The sequence below is a fragment of the Athene noctua genome, chromosome 19, assembly GCF_965140245.1.
Source record: "Athene noctua chromosome 19, bAthNoc1.hap1.1, whole genome shotgun sequence".
NCBI classification, from domain to species: domain Eukaryota; kingdom Metazoa; phylum Chordata; class Aves; order Strigiformes; family Strigidae; genus Athene; species Athene noctua.
Window position 1 is genome coordinate 2754276 of NC_134055.1, and position 20687 is coordinate 2774962.

A 20687-nucleotide genomic window follows, 5' to 3' on the forward strand; every position below is an offset into this window, starting at 1 on the left:
ATGAGATTTACCTGTATTAATAGAAATTCAAGTCATTTGTAATCTGACAACCTTAACTGCAGACCATATTAGTACTCCAGAGATATTTTATGGATCCCCTTACGTCCCTAAGTGCACGAAACAAGTTACATGTTTCTAGGAGTCACAGAAACGCAGCCACCTCTCTGGTGACAGAACCGCACAGAGCGGTACTTCTTGTGCTAAACTCTGACGTAACAAAGAGCAGTGAATTAATTTAACCTCGGGAGAGTTGCTGTCTGCAGTTTCGCAGGACAGAGGGGGCCTCTGCTGTAAGCAAATAAGTCTCACCATACCGAGCAAAGACGACAAGCAGAGAGATGAAACTTCTCCTGACTACATCTTGGGGACACAGAGTACTCCCAAGAGCACTGCAGGCAGCAGGCAGTGGTATTTCCTCGAGCACCTACAACTGCCAAGTGTGTACTTCAGGCAGTCTTCAAGAACAAGAAAATCCCATACGTACATATCTACCATGAAACACTGAAGCCCCTGAACTCCTACTGAAGGCAACGAGAAAGTTGGGAAGAGAACTTGTCAACCACTACTACTGGGACCTTCAGACAGAACTGCCCGTATATAATTTAATCGTAGAGGATCAGTTGATACTGCTAGTCCATGTTACACATCAACAGCAAGTTATTAGTGCTAGAGACCACTTAATATTATTTTTTGCATGCAGAAACCACAAAACAGGTCACAGAATTACAGGAAAGGTAATTAGTTCCATTCCTTCCCCAGGACACATTAAAATGACCAATGCTGGCCATTTAAAATCATCTGCAAACCTTTGTAAAAATAAGTTCATTGCACATTTAGATCCAGGCACATTAAAGTACTACCGAAATGAGCAGAGTATAAATCAAAGATTTTATCAATGTTTACTATGAGCCTGGAAGACAAATAAAATATTTGAATACAACATCCCAACACCGAAGTACCAATTAGTCAACGTAGAGATAGAACACAATGGCATGTTGGGAGGAAATAAAATTGTCTCAAATTGTGAAAGTAATGTTTCTAGAAGCAATCCATCTATTCCTATAATAATATTTTTTAAAAACAGAACACTCACATACTTACAAACTACCTTTTTTCTCTCAATTCCACAAGTCCTACGCAGCAAGCATCATAGACCACGGAGATATTTTTAATCCCACTTTTAGGTGTAAATGTAGTTAACAGCCCTCTTTCCTACACCGACTTAAGTTCCTTCATTAAGTATATTCACTTTTTCCAAAGGCACAGTCTTACCAAACACTTTCCGGAGACAGTTCCTACAAACACCTAAGAAAAGCCCATTCACAAGCAGCTTTCATTAGACGCACAAGGACAGACGCTACGCTATCGGATGCACTGTTGCTGCATTCATAACCCGACAGTGAAAAACAGAACACGTAAGACTTCCCAAAATAAGTTTATGGTAGTCAGCACAGCAAAAAACATCACCACATCTCTCCTACTAATAACAGGTGGCACAAGCTCAATATTATTGCAGAGAAAGCAACACGGTTGGAACTGCACACCTAATTCTTTACACCTCAAGACTACAGAAGCTAACTTTTTATCATAAGGTTCTAATTCAAAACACTAAAACCAAGTTTCAGTAGTGAAGACACTGTATTGTAATTCTTAAAAATATCTCTTCCTGCTTCCAAAAACCACCACTGAAACAACTGGTCTTTTCCACAAAAGGAAGAGTCACAGACTATGTCGTTCTGTCTAGGTAACTTTACTAACACAAACCTCCTCACTGCTACCTTAGCTGGATGGTTTCCAATAAAGTTAGAGATAGTTTAACAGAAGAGTAGCACTGCATCCAACTCTCCGGGGAATATTCGAGCTCCAGTTTGTTTAATAAAGTTTAAATGAAACCATGCAACCTCAGGTAAAAATGTCACTGTAACTTACAGTAATTGTAACAAACCTTCAGCTCAGCCAACCACCAAGGATATTTTTAGTTTAATAGTGTTACTTAAACTTAATGCTGTTTATATGGATTTACGGCTCTACTATCTTCTTAAATTCACAGCTGTCCAGGTAATGATTTGTGTGGTGCCTTCCAAAAGGCTCCCGTGCTGGAAACTACCCTCTTGACACTGCTTTCGCTCCACATGTTTATCACCAAGTCACTCTGGAGTTTTCCTTTTAGAATAAAACTATCTGAAGCTCAAACTATGCAAGCCTAGATGCCCAACTCTAGATTTAAACCTTATTTTGCCACCCATATAAAACTGACCTGAATTTCAGAGGGGATCCCTGCCAGCTATGTCACTGATGTAAATGGGAGCTGCAAGGAATCTGTCTCAGAAAACATATGCCACATTTATGTAGAAGCCTAACGTTAGATACCCCCATTGGGGACAGCAGATAAAACGTTCCATGTGATAAAGAAATGCAGGCAACAGGGTTGAAGTTAATGCCCTCCTCATCCTTAAAACTAAAAGGGGTGTGTAAAAATAAGGTTAATTATCTGAAGCATTTACTAGTACTCAAATTCTGTAATACTTGTATGTGCTCTGTCAACTACTCTCAATTTTAAAGTCTGTTTTTTATAAAAATTGTAGTCCAAATAGGGTATATAAAACCATAATTTACACATCAGAGTTTCTCTTCAAGCAGTGTACCCATTCTGTAACGTTAAAGTAACATCCTTAGATGGACCTTAAGTTCTGTTTAACTAAACTAAGCTGAAGGAAATCAACTCTTACAGCTGCAAGTTTTGCAGACGCATTCTCTAGTCATTTTAGAAACTTTTTTCTTTCCACAACCTATAGCGCCAATCCCACCCCCACCTTCTTGTCTTTATCCTGGCAAATTTTAAAATGCATTGTGAGTGATGTATGGTTCAATGTACAGCACAACCTCTGCCACTTCAAGACAAAGGTCGGACTGAAAAGCACAAGATAACTTTATACAACAAACACCCGTGCAAAACTCAGCAAGCTGGGAAGCAAGTACTGGCTCAGCAAAAATTACTCTGCTGTGACAAGACTGCTAGTGAAATTTAGTCAAAGTCATCATAAAAATATGACTACATAACTAAATACACCTCATATTGATACTCTTGCTTGTTCACTTCTTGTTTTGGAGAAAAAGGATAGAAGAAAATGGTTACATCAAAGCCAATTCTTTACTAATTGAAGTACTTACATTGTATACTCTATCATACTTCATTAGAGACTAATGAATCTAAGCTAAGGTTTGTACAAATTACCTCAATGGCATGTTTTATTCAAATACTGTAAGAAAGCAGTTAAAATCTTCCTAAATTTGTTTTTGTTTTTTAATGATGCAACACTAGAAACACTATTGAAGTCGAGAACATAAGAACTGCCACGCACTACAGTCTCTGCTTGGCACCATTAACTTAACTTGCACCTAAAGCAAGAACCAACAGAGTAACTTATCTTCCCATCTTTCAGCATATGGCTGCACTCCAATGCCGTTGCAAAGAAGTTTAAAGATTTACAGATGCACTGAAGAGAAGCAACTCCAAAATTTACGGGCAAGCACTGCTGCTTAAGATGCAACAGTTCACACGTGAATGTTAAGCATTATAAGAAACAAATATTCATTTTGAAGGGAGCCTGTCCAAAGGTTAAAAGAAGTGGTTAGTCAGGCTTAATGGATTTATCACAGCTTATATAACATAATTACTATATACCTTGCCTATGACATGTGCAATGAGAGGGAGCACAGCAAATGCATTTTAAATTCCTATTTATTGGGAAAGTCACACCAGCCACCAAAAACACCTCCCTTTACAATGCTTCTTCCCCTCCCCTTCAAAATCCACGCACACTTATGTAAAACGCTGTGGAAATACAGAATGAGATGCAAAATACAGCTTTCAAAAGCATGCAGTTGTCTGTTGCAGGAAAGGATAAGAACAAAAGCACTGCATTTGAACTCTTAATACCGCCCGAGACGTTCGGGCAAGAGACACTTAACCTCTCCATGTCTTAATTGTCTCAACACTAAAAAGAATATAGAATCTACTCTGCCTCAGACACATGTTTGATAAATGATCTAATATACTCTGTAAAAGTACTATAAGCTACTACTAAGAAGCTGCTTTAATCAGTTTAAAGGACAGAATCCCAACAGTTTAACTGAGGGTAGGTGGAGTTAATCTGCCATGGCTGCTATAAACTGACAGCCAATTAATATGATCTATAACAAACCGGACACAGAAACAACATGCCTATCTGTTTTCTCTCATCTTATTAGAGAAAGTAGTGACTGAAAACAATCAGTGATTTAGCAACCTCCATTTACACCAGAATCAGAGAAGTAACATGCTAGATCATCACTTCCATTAGTATGAGTAGCAGTAACAGCACCAAAAAGCTGATAATCTTTATGTCTCAGAAGCATAAAATATTTCACTTGGCTACATGAAAATAAATTACTCTCGTTTACAGGTGACCAGAAAAAAAAAAAAAAAAAAAAAGGCAAATCAAGGCAGAAGACCACAATAAGATCACAATATATTGATGGCTCTGAAGATCAAAACAGGAAACAAATCGCTGCATAAGCAGGAAAAAAAAAGAGCAGATAAAAAGTTGACAGGTCAAGAAACTCGGAGCTCATCTGACTAAAAGTATCTTACAATATATCTAGTAGGGCTGGTACTCTTCCCCAGAACTGTAAGCATCAAAATGCCCACAATACTCTACAAACACATAAAAAAATCTGAATTTCCAGTGTCACTACTGGATGAAAACCAGCTTGCTGTTGTGTCAGTGCCTTAAAAAAATCCCTAACAACAAAGCCCAAAACAACAACAAAAAAACAGAAAACAGCCCTGCCTATCTCAAACATACAAAGTGAGCAATAATTTGCAACCATCAGCATAACATCGCATTTATTCTTTTCTAAAAATAACCAAACCTGAATTTCAATAAAACAGACAACTTGATCATCCTTCAGGAAGCAAGCTAAATTCACCTACCTCAAGCTCTGCCCAACTTCCAGCCCAGGTTTTAATAATTCTAATATTTTGATTTTTAAGTGACAATTTTACAGGTTCAATACCAAACTCACAGGGCATATAATTCTCTAACCAGACAATTATCTTCCCTGTAATCACTTGCTCAATATTTCCCCCAGGAATCTTCATTCTAGTTATACATGGAAATTTTATTACTTTTTTCATTAGTCTTTATTGTGACTTAATGGCTGCGGTTATGAAGTCGTCAAGAACCAAAGCAATTACTAAAAAGCTTCAAAGAGGTAAAATGTGTAAGTGAATGTGAAGCATGTTTGGGAACAACCCCAAATAGGAACAAACTGCAAAATACAATTGAGATAAATGACCCAGCTATGACTAAAAAGACAAGCCGCACACTCACCCATCCCTGCTAAAAAGGAATCCACTTGAGAATATTTTGGGGGAAGACACAAAACAGAAAAAATCCTGCTTACCCTAAGGAAAAAATTAATCCATTCTCAAGGAATCTTTCATAACCAGAGTATCAAAAATGGCACCATTCAAATGACACAGTACATCTCACTAAAGACTTAACATGACACTTCACGGTAACAGGAATTTAAGGATAACAGTAACATAGTTTTAGCATTTAAAAACAAAACAAAACAAAAACAAACAAAAAAAATCAAGTTATTCACTCCAGCTGTATTTTTTTCCTCCTACCTATTCTTTGTTTTTTGGTAGTAGTGGCTCATTCTGAGAATAAAGCTTTTCTTGGTTCTATCAGACCTAACCATAATGCATATCAAAGGTTTAACATCTTGTGTGGAGAGCAGAAGAAGATTTAGTTATGACAATAGGATTTGCCAATTTTCTGTAACATGAATACTTAGCATTTATGTGACGCTTTTAATCTTCAAAGAGCTTACTTCTCACAGTTACCATCCTCAAAAAGAATGCCATTAAGTATTATTAGCCTGTTTTATCCATCTGTAAAGTATCTCCATCAGGGCACACACTGTCACATTGCTATTTGGATTATGTTTGCTTCAAGCAAAGCTAATCAGTACAGGTTCTGTGACAACCCCTCCCATAAGACTAGTGCGGATAGGAATTGCTCCATAATAGCCCCAACAGTGAAATAATCCTCCCACCATCTGAGCACTTAAGTCTTATTGGCTATATTTTATATCCTCAGGAATTAAAGGAGCCTAGTTTTATATGCTTACCAGTCCAACCCTGGAAGCCACAGCAGAAACCTGAAAGAACCCGAAAATTCAGAGACCTCTGCAGATCATCAAAATAACTTTTGCCATACGTATGACTACGAGTTGAAGTGCAATAGACTGCAACAGTAGGGAACAAAAGTAATTACTGTTCTCAATTAAAGAACTGGTAAACTCGTTCTCAGTGAGTGAACACAGCGATTTCTCGCCCTGATTGCTCACGGGATGCCGCCTTTCCCTGCCACAGGCCCCTGCCACAGCACTTCTCACTTCTTCAGAGATGAGGTGCTGTTACTGCTCTAATTCTCTGAATAAATTATTGCTGACCCTGGAGAAGAACAAACACACTCTGCTAGCTGACCAGCACGGCCCGGCAAGGAAACAGGACAGAAAAAGAAAATGAAAGGAAGCAGAGACCAAAGTTTTAAAGTGGTTTCAAACACAGAGCATAAACCATCTCACAGCAACAGCACCGAGAACCCTGAACTCCCCTCCAACAGGCAAAAGCATGGACAAAAATAAATCCAGACTTAAGGAAGGTCTAGAAGTCAGCAGCCCTGTCTAGGATGCTCACCTTCACCTGAACATAGTCACCGCTCATTGCCCAGCTTCTAGCACCTTCATTTCACATTCTTCTTTCCTTTTCCACTACTATTTTCTTCTGATGCTTCTTCACAGTTTGTACGTGATTTTCCTAGGATGATGGTTTGAGCTCTCAAGCTTTTCAGTATTTGGAATGGATATTTAGTCCAATTTAGATTAGAAACAAAACTGCTCTTCTGAGCTGTCCCTTCACCGAAGGTTTGTATTGCCGTAGGTGAGCAGAACAGCTTCTGCCACGATTCAGAAAAGCTGTTTCCACTTTATTAGCACCATGAAAATCACCTAAACATTTATGCTTAAGATAAACAAAAAGACATGATATAACTCATTTCTAAGAAATAAACAACCTATTAAAATACAAGACAAAAGCAAATGCCAACTATGTAAAGACATAAGGACCTTGCTACCAAATACATTGTAATATTAGAAAGATTTGATAACCTCCCTCCCAACAGCACCAAAGATACTAAATGCAGCTATACTATGAATTGTCCTTTAATTTAAAAAAATACAGACTAAGCCTGAAAGTTAAACATAATCTGCAACTTTTGCTTAGGAAGGCAGCGTTTCCTAAAGGCTTTAGCGAGGACTAAAGGCAAGGAATTCTAATTTGCAGTTGTTGGTATAGTTTTGATCAAGTCTCTACTCAAGTGTTTGTTAGTCTCTGGCAACTAAAAGAGCCAACTCTAGTAAAGCATACTGCTTTAATATTATGACAAGTAAAGAATAATAAAAGGTTCAAATATTTATACACTGCTAAATTTTAATTTCTAAAGTTAGAAGAAAAATCTTACTCAGAAGTGTTTTGGCACAAACACATTACACGTGTGTACACAGCCAGCTGATGAACAATAAAAGGCGCTTGTATTTTGAGCTTTCCTATTCTCAACTCCTGCAGACACATTTGTCTAAAATATAAACCCCAAACTCAGATGCAAAGTGAACTATTTTAGTGTCAGGTCACAAATTTGTGTCTTCTGTTACACCATTATAAACACAGGATAACAAGCTTGCTTTATTATAAAATCTGTGAATGGCTGAAAAATAAAAGCAGAATCACAGATAGACACTAGCCTATATAGTCAAGAAATAAAATTAAAACTAAGATGTGATTAGTTCTGGGACCCTATTACATGTTTGGTAGAAGACCAAGAACTGAATCAGATTTTTTTTTAACAGACAAGAGCAAACAATTAGCATCACTATTTCCAAAGCATTTCCACTGCTGCATCTCCTGCTAAGAGAATTCCACATTAACATCTGAGGACTAATTATTTTGAAGAGCTATCCTGAAAGACACCATACTAGTTTTAAGTATATCTGTGCTCTATTACAAAATTTATCTCTAAATATATTCATCATTAGATGTATGCTATTCCTATGGTCCCACATTCTGACAAATGAAACCACATATTTAGATAAGCTGGGTAACAGCTGTACGGGAAAACGCCTTCCAGTAATTTTACTGCCACTGACCAGTTTAGATTGATGTGATGACTCAAATTGCAGAGTTTCATATAAACACGCTGTCCGCTGTTTCACAGAAGGGAAGCATAGAAACAGAAAAGGTATTAGAACGACTTAACACCAAGAGCTACAATGCCCTGAACAGCGTCAGCAGTTGGAATCTCTCCCTGAATCCCTGAAGAGACTCACAAGATGTCCCCAAGGACATTACAGTCTCTATCAGAAGCAGTACATTTACATAATAAATTATGAACATTTGGTATGAAGAGATATTTAACAAATATTTTATATCCTGCTTTTTAACCTCTCTTCTTCTGCCGGTATTTTGCCAGTGTTCTACAGTAGCATTAGTGTGCATTATGGTGCCTTCCTCCTCTAACCTATCTACATTGCAATCTGCTCATTATTTAAAGAACAAGATTAGTTCACACAAGACATTTACACAGCTATTCTTTAAGCAAGGTGATTAGAAGGCAACACTGAATTGCAGGTAACACAAAAGAAGGGGGGAATTTGTTAGTGGCAAAAAGATCAATTATAATTCTTTAGGAAAAGAAAAATCATGTTGTTCACTGCAAGACTGGAAAAAAGGGACCAAAAAGTTCTTACATTACTTTTCCACTGATAACAACCTTCGTTAACATCCTCACAGAACACAGAGCAGGCTACACGGACTGCACTATCTGCTGCTATGGATTTTTTCTTAAAGCAATGCTGCTTCAGCTATGGGAAGTACAAATCCACTTTTCTAATTTTTAAACTAAAACCCAGGATTTAACTATATCCCATTGTTAGGGAAAACGTAAAAACCTTCTTCACAAGACTAGGAAATTTCCAGTGGAGAGTAAGATTTTGTTTCTGGATAACACCTAACAACTAGAAACATGGATTGAAAGGAAGTGCTTCTTCAGCCCAAAATAGATTCATGATGCCATATTCAAGTTCATTTTTAGCACAAATTTAATCTGCAAAACTGAAGTTCTCATAATTACTATCCCAATACTTTCAGTTCTTTTTCTCTGCATCCACTGACATATTAAATCTGGCACTTCCTGTTCTGCTTAGGTTTCTGAGATTCTTCCACTTTTTTTTTTCATTCAACATTTCAGAATTTTAAAAGAAGAAATTTTCCAAGCTAATGAAGTAAAATTAATCATTGAAAACAACTATCCAAAAATCCAGCTAAATCAGTCTTCATTTGTAGAGTTCCACTAAGACAGCAGCATATACCTGTTAAAGTACTTCAGTTCATGACTTGCTGCCAGTCTGCCACAGGACAAAACCTGAGCATTTCCATTATCACTATAAACTAAAATAAGGAATATCAATTCAAAAAGAAACGTAAGTATACATTCTGTGTTAAATACTTCACATGAAATTAAATTGTATGAGCGGATGACAACTGAAAGACCAGTTAACAAAAAGATAGATAGAATGTGGGTCAAAATCACAGCTTGTGAGAAAGAATTCAAAATTGGTTTAATTTTTAAAGGACAAGGATTCCAGTTTTATACAAAATGCAATTAGCTCTTATTTTGGCCCGGTGACATTGTGTCTCATAACTTCTGGGTCCAATTCAGATTCTAAATGAAGCAAAACAGTTTCAAAGGATTAGGACATTTTTAAAAAATAAATAAAATAAATGTTATACAAGACATTGAGAAGTGTAGCTTTGTCTTCCCTTTGCAGTTGCTGGTTAGAGGCACGTACAGCACCCTGAGGCCTCACCCCAGACCCGTTCTACACGGCCTTTCTCTGTCACTCACCACAGGAACCAGCAGCCAACCTGACCACAAGAGAAATCAAATCCCTTTTTAAGGTACGGAATGTCTCGCTGACCGTTTATAACCATTCTAAAAGTCAAAATTGAAGCGTATGACAACGTGCAACCCCAGATGATATTTCTGCCCATCTTCTCAGTTTGCCCAGGGTTACCTGTTCCAGAGTACGGGACCGTCCTGTTACTTCCAACAGCATCCTTGTCCCAGAAACTGCCTGGTTGGCTTTGCATTTGCATTCCACCTTAATGCACCGGTGAACACATTAACCTATGCAGCTTACTGATACCATTCCAGAAAAGAGATCGTTATTTTGCCCCAAATACACTACGATGACTTGCCAGCCTCATCAGCACAGTTCCACGTGATGGGAGAGGCGTTATGTGCTGTGACAGGCTAAAAGGAGAAGGGAGGGGAGGATTTAAACACCCTAGAGATCACGACATGTCACTTGATATGCCAAGTCACCCTACCTGAGATAGCTAATCACTTTAGTGGAGGTAATGATTCAGGTAAACTGCTTCAGTGCTTTCACCATTTTTACATGAAGCAACATAAACAGTGGGAAACAAACCCTGGTCATTACAAACTGCCTTGAATATTGTTTGTCTGAACTTTTCTCAAGCCTATCCTATCTTGCTTCAAAACCAAATAAAGGCCTTGTTGCAAATGTTACCATATTTTTAAAAGAAAGTAATCTGGTAAAACTATTAGTGTGTTTCTTGGCTAAATAACCTATCTCCTAGAACTCAGCCACGTGTCAGTACTACACTAAAGTAACGAAGGAATTCTTTTTTATTGTCATTATAATTAACGACTTAATGGTCTACACAGAAAAAACGCTGTGATTGATTATAACTTGCTGCAGTTTTTAAACAGATTTGCTGAACCACTACAAAATTCTACGTAGACAAAGATCAATATTCAAACCAAGATCTGAACCCAGCTTATACTTATGGAGAACCAAAAATCCAAAACTTTTACACCAGTTTGATAAAACTGCAGTTAAAAGAGATGCACTTTTCCCAAACATGTCCCCACCTATAAGGACTACAGCAAATCTCAACTGTAAACACAAGCTCATAAAAAAACCTCACTTCTCAGAGGTGTTAAAATTCATTATATAAAAAAGAAATGCTAAGTATTATTACACAACTAAACTGAAAACACTAAAGCTATAGAGTCATTACTACCAAAAGTAAAATGTCCCTGAAAAAAATCACAAAAGAGAATGTGCATTTGGATTTTGCCACTCTTTAGGCAAGCAGGATATTTTTCTTTCAGTAAGTGCTAGCAATAATAGAGTATTCAAAGTTTTGTGAATTAGACCATTTCAAACTCTTAGGCAGAATCTACCTTAATGGATTTTTCTTCTACATTCATCTTTGCCCAAAGGCGTCATTGTCTCATTACGTAAATGATCTTTTCATATGAAAATTAAATGTTAGAAATGCTTTTTGTAGTTCTTCAATACTGCACATATCACATGGACATTCACAGTAATTCAGACTAAGTATAATTTAAGGAAAAAGCAACTGCTTCAAGCCATATAACAAATTAAGAAATAACTTGATTTTAAAATACTTAAAAATTGAAAGTCTTACTTAGAATTAACCTCCAGAACTTTCTTTCCTATACGGAAACTTAAACTAGGAAGTCATCAGTTTTATTAGGAATAATATCAAAGACTAGACTGTAAAATGCAGTTCTGAAAGCACACGTGCAGCACTTGGAGACCCGCACATATACCTCCAGCACACTTTCCATCTCATCGGACACTCCCAGTAGAACCCAGCTAGCAGTCAACACCCAACTGGAGCTCACCTACAGCTCAAACCAAACGCTGTGTGCTCCCGGGTAGCCTCCACTGAACATCCAGTCCCATATGTTATTCAAAATAATTCTGTGAGTTAGCACCAAGCAATTCAGTACTGCTGGCTCCCTAGGGTGCAGTAACAAAGCGAATAGCAAACACCAACCACGCTCATGACAAAGGCAAAGGCTGATCAGTCAAGGACAGGCAGAAAAACTCTCAGTACGTCTACTCATTAAGAACGCAAATTTACTATCATTCAAGGACAGGCAGAAAAACTCTTAACGCTTCTTCTACTCATCAAGAACACAACTTCACTTCGCAGGTGTCCGGAAGTACCCAGCTCTAAGGTTTTGTGGAGAGACACCAAACATTTCTTGATGCCCTCAGTCAGCAGCAGTAAAACAAGACCACAGCTCCCAACCCAAGGAGGAATCCGGCACCTACCTGGCCTAGCAGGACTCAAGTGGATGCACAACTCCCCGCTGAGCAAATCTTTAAAATTAAGAGACTACTGTTAAATAACCCAGGAGGCCCTAAAAAGCACAATTGAGTAGGCTCCGGTTTACAAAAATCCTTGAAATAACTTAGTCAGTGGACAGAAATAATTCTGGTATTTGAAAATGCAACACTTGTTCTACCTCTCTCCTCCACTTCTGTATGCTCACTGTATTTTGAATTTCTTCTCGAACCAAAAAAGAGCAGGATCATTTTAAAAATAAGTAGCAGCTAAGTCATTCAGATGCCATGATAAGAGCTCAAGGACATACAACTTATTAGACCTACCTGGCACTCCCTATATACCCAATTATTTAGAACAAATGTACGAATTCACAACCTAACCAAAAATATACTCAATTTTCAGAAGATCTTGTCATTTTTCAAATGACAGACAGCTGTAACATCTGATTTTTTCAAAAACAGAAAAATCATAATCAGTCCTATCACAAAGCAGCAGTTGTACAATAACCTTAATTTATGAAATTAAATAGACATATCATGCCTCACCTAATCACATTAGTTGCTAATGCTGTGTTCTCTTTTATTCTCACAAAGCTTGTCATCCCTTCACAGGCCCGGTTTTTGAATGTGATTTCATTTTTTTGAGTACTGAAGAACTGAATGCCTTGCTTATTTTATGAAATGAGACAGTAGGCTGGCTTCCCTTTCAGCACAAGTAAGGGGGTTGAGGGTTGCTTTACTCATTTCTCCCATAGTGCCAGCAGCCAGAAAGCCTGATACTGTTACAGGTCAAGTACAACAGGACTCAAGTCGCCTCCTCTTTTTTTTTTTTTTTCTTTCACATTTCATTAGAGATGCTTCATATCATTTTGGAAAGCTTCCTAGCTTCTATTTTTGTCTTATTTTTATTTTTTTCTGTAGGATACTGTCAGGTACATTTAGGACCCCAATGTTATACTTCACAAAAACAAGGCTTTACAAAGTTCAAGATGAACAGAAATATTTCATAGAATCTATCAGGTTGGAAAGTATCTCAGGAAGTCACCTAGTTCAACCCCGAACTTGAAACTGGGTCAGCACTGAACTCAAACCAGCTTGCGGAGTGCTTTGTCCAGGCAGGTCTTGTAAATCTCTAAGGATGAAAATTCAACAACTTTCTCCGGGTGTGTGTATTTTTTTAAAAAAGTACAAAAAAAAAAAAAGCCTGCTCTTACGAGAGTAAAATCTAGAAACTGATTAGAAAGGGGTGATCATGAAAATAACTGATTTCACTGATTAAAACACAAGAAATAAAGCAGAACAAGCAACAGATGAGCTATGAGATATATAGGCATATAATTATAAAACAAATATTTTGAGTACTCAATTTTAGTCTACATCAATATAAGAAAATATATTACATATGTAATTGCCTGATAGTGTACTTTTAGCTTACATCAAGATGTTTAACACTCAAAATGAGGATTTGTTCAGCTTATCCTTTAACTTCCAGCCACCACGGCTGGAATGATATTATCTACTTACGCTCATTTGGCAGCTTTCCTGACCGCTTTGATTTGAATCTCTAGTAACATGCCAACAGGACAGAAATGCATCTAATATTATGAGACTACTAGTATTTAGAGACACGATTCACTGGTTGAAGTAAGAAACCAGAGGACGACATTTACCGAATCATATTTAAAGGTTTTGAGGGCTTTTTGCTTTAAGATCTTACAACTGTTTCTCGTTTATGAAATGCCTACATTCTTAAATCCTCTTTCACAAGACTTACACCACTGCGTGCACATCCAACATTTGAACGCTTACTCACCAAGTACAGCTGGACTTAGGAACCATCTAAGAATTACTAAAAACCTACTAAAAGGTATGCGACCAGCTCCCTCAGAACCACAGCACTCACAGAAGCCTAAGCAGAAGGCAACCTTTTCCTCTAATTCATGAGTTTTCAATTGGTATTTCGTAAAGAACTTCTAAAGACCACAAAAAGCATCTCAGGAAAGGAAACTTACTGTTAGTTGACATAAGTTCACTACACAAACGTTCCTCATTTCCAATAGGAAATAACAGGCAGTTATAAGTAAGAAGAGGTTGAAAACCACTGAGTACACTTCTCTAAACTTGGAACCTGAAGTAAAAGAAGAGAAAGTGGTCACTGCAATTTAGCAGATGAAGAATTACCGATAAATAACCTCTCTTATAATAGTAGCCTCTTTTCATCAGTTCAGGGAAGTTTAGGTTGAACTCCCCAAGTCACTTGTGCATTGTAGCACGTGTTCAGCAGGGACTACTGAGGTATCCTCCCCAAACAAGCATCAGAACTAAATGCCAAAGTTGTGAAATAATTACTGCTCTGTGAATTTGAGCAGCTCCTCACAGCTCTACAGATTTATAAACAGGAAGTGTGAAGCTATGCATTTGTACCTGCTTTAATCATATGACAGAGCCCTAAAGCCATCAAATACCGGCTGACATAACAAGTCTCACTGTATAACCTAGGCTGTCTCAACAGTGGATCCTATTCATTCTGATAGCTAAAAAAAAAAAAAAAAAAAAAAAAAAAAAGCCGAGACAGATCTAGGCATTTTCATCACATGCATCTGAAAACTCCAAGCTCCTTAAAACCGGTTTATACCCCTAGAAAACAGAAAACAACATAGCCTGAAGAACATTCTCCTACCTACAGTGTTCAAGCACTGTTTTTCAGATATGAGAGAAAAGAAAGTAGAACAATTGCCTTCATGGGATAGAGAAAGAAAAGAATAAACCACTAAAATCATTCCCTAATCATTTTTCCTAAAAATGCATCTGGGATTTTAAAAGTTAATTTCATAGTCTGGAGTAATAAAAAGTAGTCTTCTATGGGCTCAAGGACTGAGTCCCTGGATTTTGTCACCAGGTTGAGATCAAGACAACCTCAAATGGATGATTATATATTTGCACAAGTCTTCCATCATCCTTTTCACAGATTTATTACATCTGTATGCTTGAGGATGTTAATGATCAGACACCAGATATATATGCCTCGATTTAAATAAAACAAATGTAGCTATTTTTCAAATTCAATCAAGACACAGAAGGTCATTAGCAAGATTTATCCCCTGCCCATCAGATAACATTAGTCATTATTGGAAAGCATACTCACTAACCTTTTTGTGGATTAAAGGGGGTTTTCATTGCTTTGACAGGCTTGTTGTTCTCCAATCGGTGGCATCTTTGAGACGGACAAACAGGAAAGAAAACTGTCTTCAAAAACTACAATTTCGTGACCTCACCAGAGGCAAATCCTGTGAAATCAATATACCTGCAAGCTTTGCCTCCATATTAGCTGGCATTTTAATTGCAGGTGCATTTTTGAAAGACGCCACTATTTTTGTTCTTTCTTTTTGCTCTTTTTCTTTGCACAAAACAAAACACAATGAAACGGATCTATCAGCAGCCAGCCATTTCTCCAAACAGTACACTCACTGACCACACTGACAACGTGACAGTTCCCCCTTCTTCCACCCCAGCACACAAGCCACAACAATTTTACCCTACTTTAAGACAAAGAAAACCCCATCTTCCTCTCTCTAGCACAACTTTGACAGATCCATGATTATTCACTAACATTTCTTTTGTTTTAAGGGGTTACCTGACTGAATATTTAGCATACATAAGCTGAAAATGGCCTGAGTTAGCATGACCTGCTCTAAGTAGCATTCACACGAACTTTGACTATAGATTCTGTAATCTCATAATTTTCAAGTACCTTCATAAATTTACGCTCAGTCTGTGATTATATTCTGAAAGTTACTTAAGCAGAACACATTAACAGTCACTGGAAGATACAGTCCTTAGAGATCTGAAATAAATTGGCCACTGATACAACATAGTCATCTCTTTCCTAGGGAATCCTTACTAAAATATTCTACACACAACGCAGCACAGTGCAGGAGCTGCTGTGCAGGAGTTGATACGATAGTAATAGCAAGTTCTTCCTTTTATAAAGTTTTATTGGCCCAAAGACAGCCCTTTAAGGAATCGGGTGTCAAGGCTGCCAGCAGAACAAGTAAAGGATAAGGCAGACCAGAGCACTACGTCCTTGGCATAAGGCAAAGCCTAACACTGGGCTAATCTCAGGAGCAGCGAGCAGGCAGATGGCCTGATGAACAGCATGGCAGTAGAGGGGTCGGAAATCAGAGACACGCGTTGGAAAAGGCACTAAACCAAAAAAGGGATGCTGACTGGTCTAAGGAAGCCTGCCCAACATGCAGCACTGGTCTAGGAATTAAACTGCTGTTGGAGCTTAGGGCTAAGAAAAAAAGAAAAAGCAACAAACTCAAGAGCCACGTTACTAATGTACGCTATCACAAATTTAGTTGATAAATAACCAATAATCTTATGCCCAGTTTGGAATGAACCATTTTTTTTACTTCACCTATACGACCTGTCCATGAATTCCAGCTCCTTACAAACAAGTCACCCTCAGAAGGAGGTCTGCAGGGTCAGGAAGAGCTCTCACCCCACGTTCAGAACCCACACCTTTTCCACAGCAACAGGCAAAGCAGCGCTACCATAAATAAGATGACCATAATTCAGCAGTATTCATAACAAGAGATGTCTAAAATCGCATCCCTTACTTTTCACTCCCAAACCGTGCAACTGGACACAGATTTTTACAGGGCATGAGGGAAAAAGGGCGACTGACAAGACTCAGTGTAACATGCACTGAGTGGACACAACACAACTTCATCACGTCCATCCACATGGCCACGTCATCCACAGCGCAGTCAGCTGTCTCTGCCAGCAAGCAGAAAAAAAAAATAAAAAAATTGCAGTACTATCTCATGCTCAAGGGTGAAAAAGGCCATTAACACCAGACTGCTCTCACATTTTCATCTCCTTGAATAGAAGTTACATTTTAGCTACAGTTATTTATATTGTGAGCGTTTAACCACAAAAACTCTCCTCACCTTCACAACCTTTGGTTACTCCCAAAATGGAACTGCACTAAATAAAACTGCAGCCATTCACAGCCTAAAAGTCAGCTTTATTTTCTGAAGCTTACAGAACCAGCAGCACTCACTGCATTTTTCCAGATATTCTGAACAACTGAAATTAAAACTAGTGTCTCAAAAATACGATCACAACATTCGGAATGATCACTACTTCTACAGGTATAGTTAGCCACCACTGATTACATACAGAGAATTCACAGTTGAAGAATTTGTATAATATTACCTAATATAAAACTTTCTCAGCATTTAACGACCAGGACACAATGTTAGAGAAGGCAGATCTAATTGGACATAAGTATATTTGGCTTTCTTTTTGTAATGTTTATCCATTATCACTGTTTGAGTCCACAGAAATGCCACAAGTTCCAGCACGGTTCTGTGTAAGTAAGAATGGCCTAACAAATAATGTTTTGATAACTAGCCTGTTTTATACATACAATGATTCACTGGTTAAGTAAACAACATCGTTATTTAGCAAAACATCAATTTATATTAGAGAGCCTAAAACAACCTTTCTGTTCTCCTACAGAAAAACAGTATTAAATGCCTCACACGGACAGAATAACATCAAAGAAAAATACTACATTCATTGTGCAAGAAATAATTGTAAATAACTTTTTAAAAAATCAAACTTATTTTCATGTCAAGTAAACTTTTAATTATGAAACATGCAGATCAACTTCTTAGATTTGGAAGCAGTATATGAGTTGAAATCTAACTTTAAAATTCAAAACATTTGGTTCTTCTGATTTATGAACTTTAGAATACACTTCTTGACCAAACGAATATATTTTCCACCAAAGAGTTTATTTCAAACACTACCTGTTATATTCAACTTCACACCCCTAACAAGCTACATTTATCACTCCAGCTCTTCTAAAAATACATACACCGATGCTTTTAAAGACCTCCTATACTTTCACTAGAAGTGAAATTCTTCAAGGCTGCTATGTTTAAAATCTGTAACGAAAGGGAGTTTGAATCATGTATTTGTTTCTTCTGCTTGACAGTATGTTGCTTCATTTCCTATTTGACATGGCATCCCTCAGAGGCTCCACCATAAAAAAAAATAAAATTATTTAATAAAAATCCCATTTCACCTTAATGTGGTTCTCCTTCAATTAACACTCAGTGTTCCCTCCCAGTTTTCCCTTATCAATCATTAGATGCTTCTCAGATGTAAGTAGAAAAAGGGCAGCCATGTACTGGTCTGAGGTTACAAATTTTATCAACGCTTTAAATATCAAACAGGTGAACTGCTTTAACAGCACTACATCACATGAATGCATAATAGAGCAACAATTATAAAAAACTATCCTCCCTGCAAACCATTTACTGCTGGAAATTACTGTCCCTCTTTGTCCTTGGACTTGGATATCAGTTCTAGAGCAAGGTAGCTGACAGGGTGTAGCTTGCCTGTCGCCTTGGAGCCCTGCAGCTGCAAGTATTCAGCATTTGGCTTGTTTATATCTTCCCTTCTCTAGTTCCTCTTTAAATTCTCCAGGAGAAATCTAGAAACGGACTGAAACAGCAAGATATATCACAAACCACATCCATCTTTCAAGCCAGAGATGCAAGATGCGTGCTCCCCGTCACGGGCAGCAGCAAGTAAACATGAAGAGCCGGTGGGTACGAGAGAGCCGGGAGGTGACAGCGCGGGGAGCGGAGCAGCGCGGCAGGTCCCGGCACCTCGGGACGGCAGCATTTCCCAACGCCGTCTTCCAGGGGAGCTGCGAGAGCCGGGAAGCCACGGGGAGAGGCAAGGCCGAGGGCTGCGAGACAGCGGGAGGGTCTGGCGGCATCAGCGCCCGGCGGGTGCCTCTGCCCCTCCCGCCCTCCCCGCCCGGCTGCGGGAGCGGGACGGCACCGCCGAGGGCCACCGGCGGCTGGTGCCAAGGCGTGGGGGCGGCGGGGAGAGGAGATCCTCCCCGCGGCTGCTGCCCAGGCCCCATTATTAACCCAGGGGAGGTAGATAAATAAATAAATTAATAAATTAGAGAAAGGGGGGGCCGGGGGAAGGAGAGGAAGGGGGCGGGGAAGGAGCCTGAGGTAGAGGAACGGCGCAAGTGCCTCCGCGCCGGGGTCTGTCATGGTGGTGCGAGGAGCCACCAGCCGCCGCCTCGCCGCGCCGCCCGCTGACAGGGGCAGAGCGGGGCCCCCTCCCGCAAGCCGCCCCGCAGGCCCCGCCGCGCCGCTCCCCCTCATCCTCCCGCACTCACCCCTTCGCAGGGCCTCGTCGTAGCTGAGGAAGCCGATGCGGGACTCCTTGGCGCCCATGATGCCCCTCAGTCCATGGCCTCCCCCGCCGGCCGGCGCGGCGCCGCTAGCGACTGGGGAGCGCAGGGCGGGGGGGGGAGGCGGGGCGGGCCGGGGCGACCGGGGGGAGGAGGCGGCCGCGCGCCCTCCCCGCCGCCGCCTCCATGGCGGGTCACGTGAGGAGGCCCGCCCGCCGCGTCACGTGACGGGGGAGGGCTGCTCCGCGCCGGCCCCGCCGCGCGCGCTCCTCTCCCCCCCCCGGCGCCTCCTAACGGAGAGGGGGCGCGCGCGCGCGCGTCTCCCGCCCCAGGGGGAGCGCCCCGCGTCACGTGACGCGGCAGCGCCCGCTTCCCGCCAACGGCGCCGGCGCGCGGCTCCCGCCGTCCCTTAGATGGTACCGGGGGAGGGGGCGGCCCCCCGCCGCCCTTCCCGTGCCGGGGGCGAGGGCTCGACAGAGCCCGGCTGGGGCCCTGCCTGAGGGGCGTTGCGGCCCCCGGAGGGTACAGAGAGGAAGGGCCTGTGAGGAAGAGCGCTGCGCTCTCCCCGTGGCACCCGCGCTTCAGCATTTGGCATTTGCGAAACACTTTTCCGTAGGTGCGCACACATGCGCGGAGGGAGAGGCGTAAGGCGGCGGTGCGACGACGACCCGGGAGTGAAGGCTTTTCCTTCTACGGCAGAGCGAGCGTCGCGGCCCGGGGTCCGGGCCCGGTGCCTCGGCCCTTCCCGCCCTCCTCGTACCTCACGGGGGAGCGCGGTTCTCCTCAGAAAGTCGTCTAAGGAAAAGTACTGCGAGGATGGGATGACAGTAGGAAGTTCCTCTTCCGCTAAAACGTCTTTTCACTGTCAGAAATAGAGACACGGACTGAATTGTAGAAGGATCAAAAATACCCCTGGCCTTTGCTGTTCTTCAGCATGTATGCTTTTAGTATTCAGTCCCATACTTACACAGAAAGGGAGGATTTCCCAAATGGCTTTGTTACAACATTAAGCCTTGTAACATACCCTGGGTCACTCCCAAGCAGAAAATACAGAGTTTGAAAGAAAACACTGATTTCCAAGGGCAGCTCATTCCAAGGATCGTTCCTGCACAGAAACAAAGCCTGTGAAAACAACCAGTTGCAAGTCATT

At 40.3% G+C, this 20687-nt stretch overlaps 1 protein-coding gene across 5 annotated transcripts in view; it reads right to left on the minus strand.

The window, feature by feature from the left end:
- USP32 (ubiquitin specific peptidase 32) overlaps positions 1-19669 on the minus strand; it is an 80659-nt gene extending 60990 nt beyond the window's left edge. For 3 of the 5 annotated variants that reach the window (XM_074922669.1, XM_074922671.1, XM_074922670.1), the window contains exon 1: positions 19523-19668. In XM_074922669.1, the coding sequence (XP_074778770.1) occupies positions 19523-19580 (58 nt within the window). In that variant the 5' untranslated portion in view covers positions 19581-19668. Of the gene's footprint in view, positions 1-19522 lie in introns of all 5 variants that reach the window. The other 2 variants (XM_074922672.1, XM_074922668.1) reach the window with 1 other exon arrangement.
- Positions 19670-20687: the final 1018 nt, after the last annotated feature.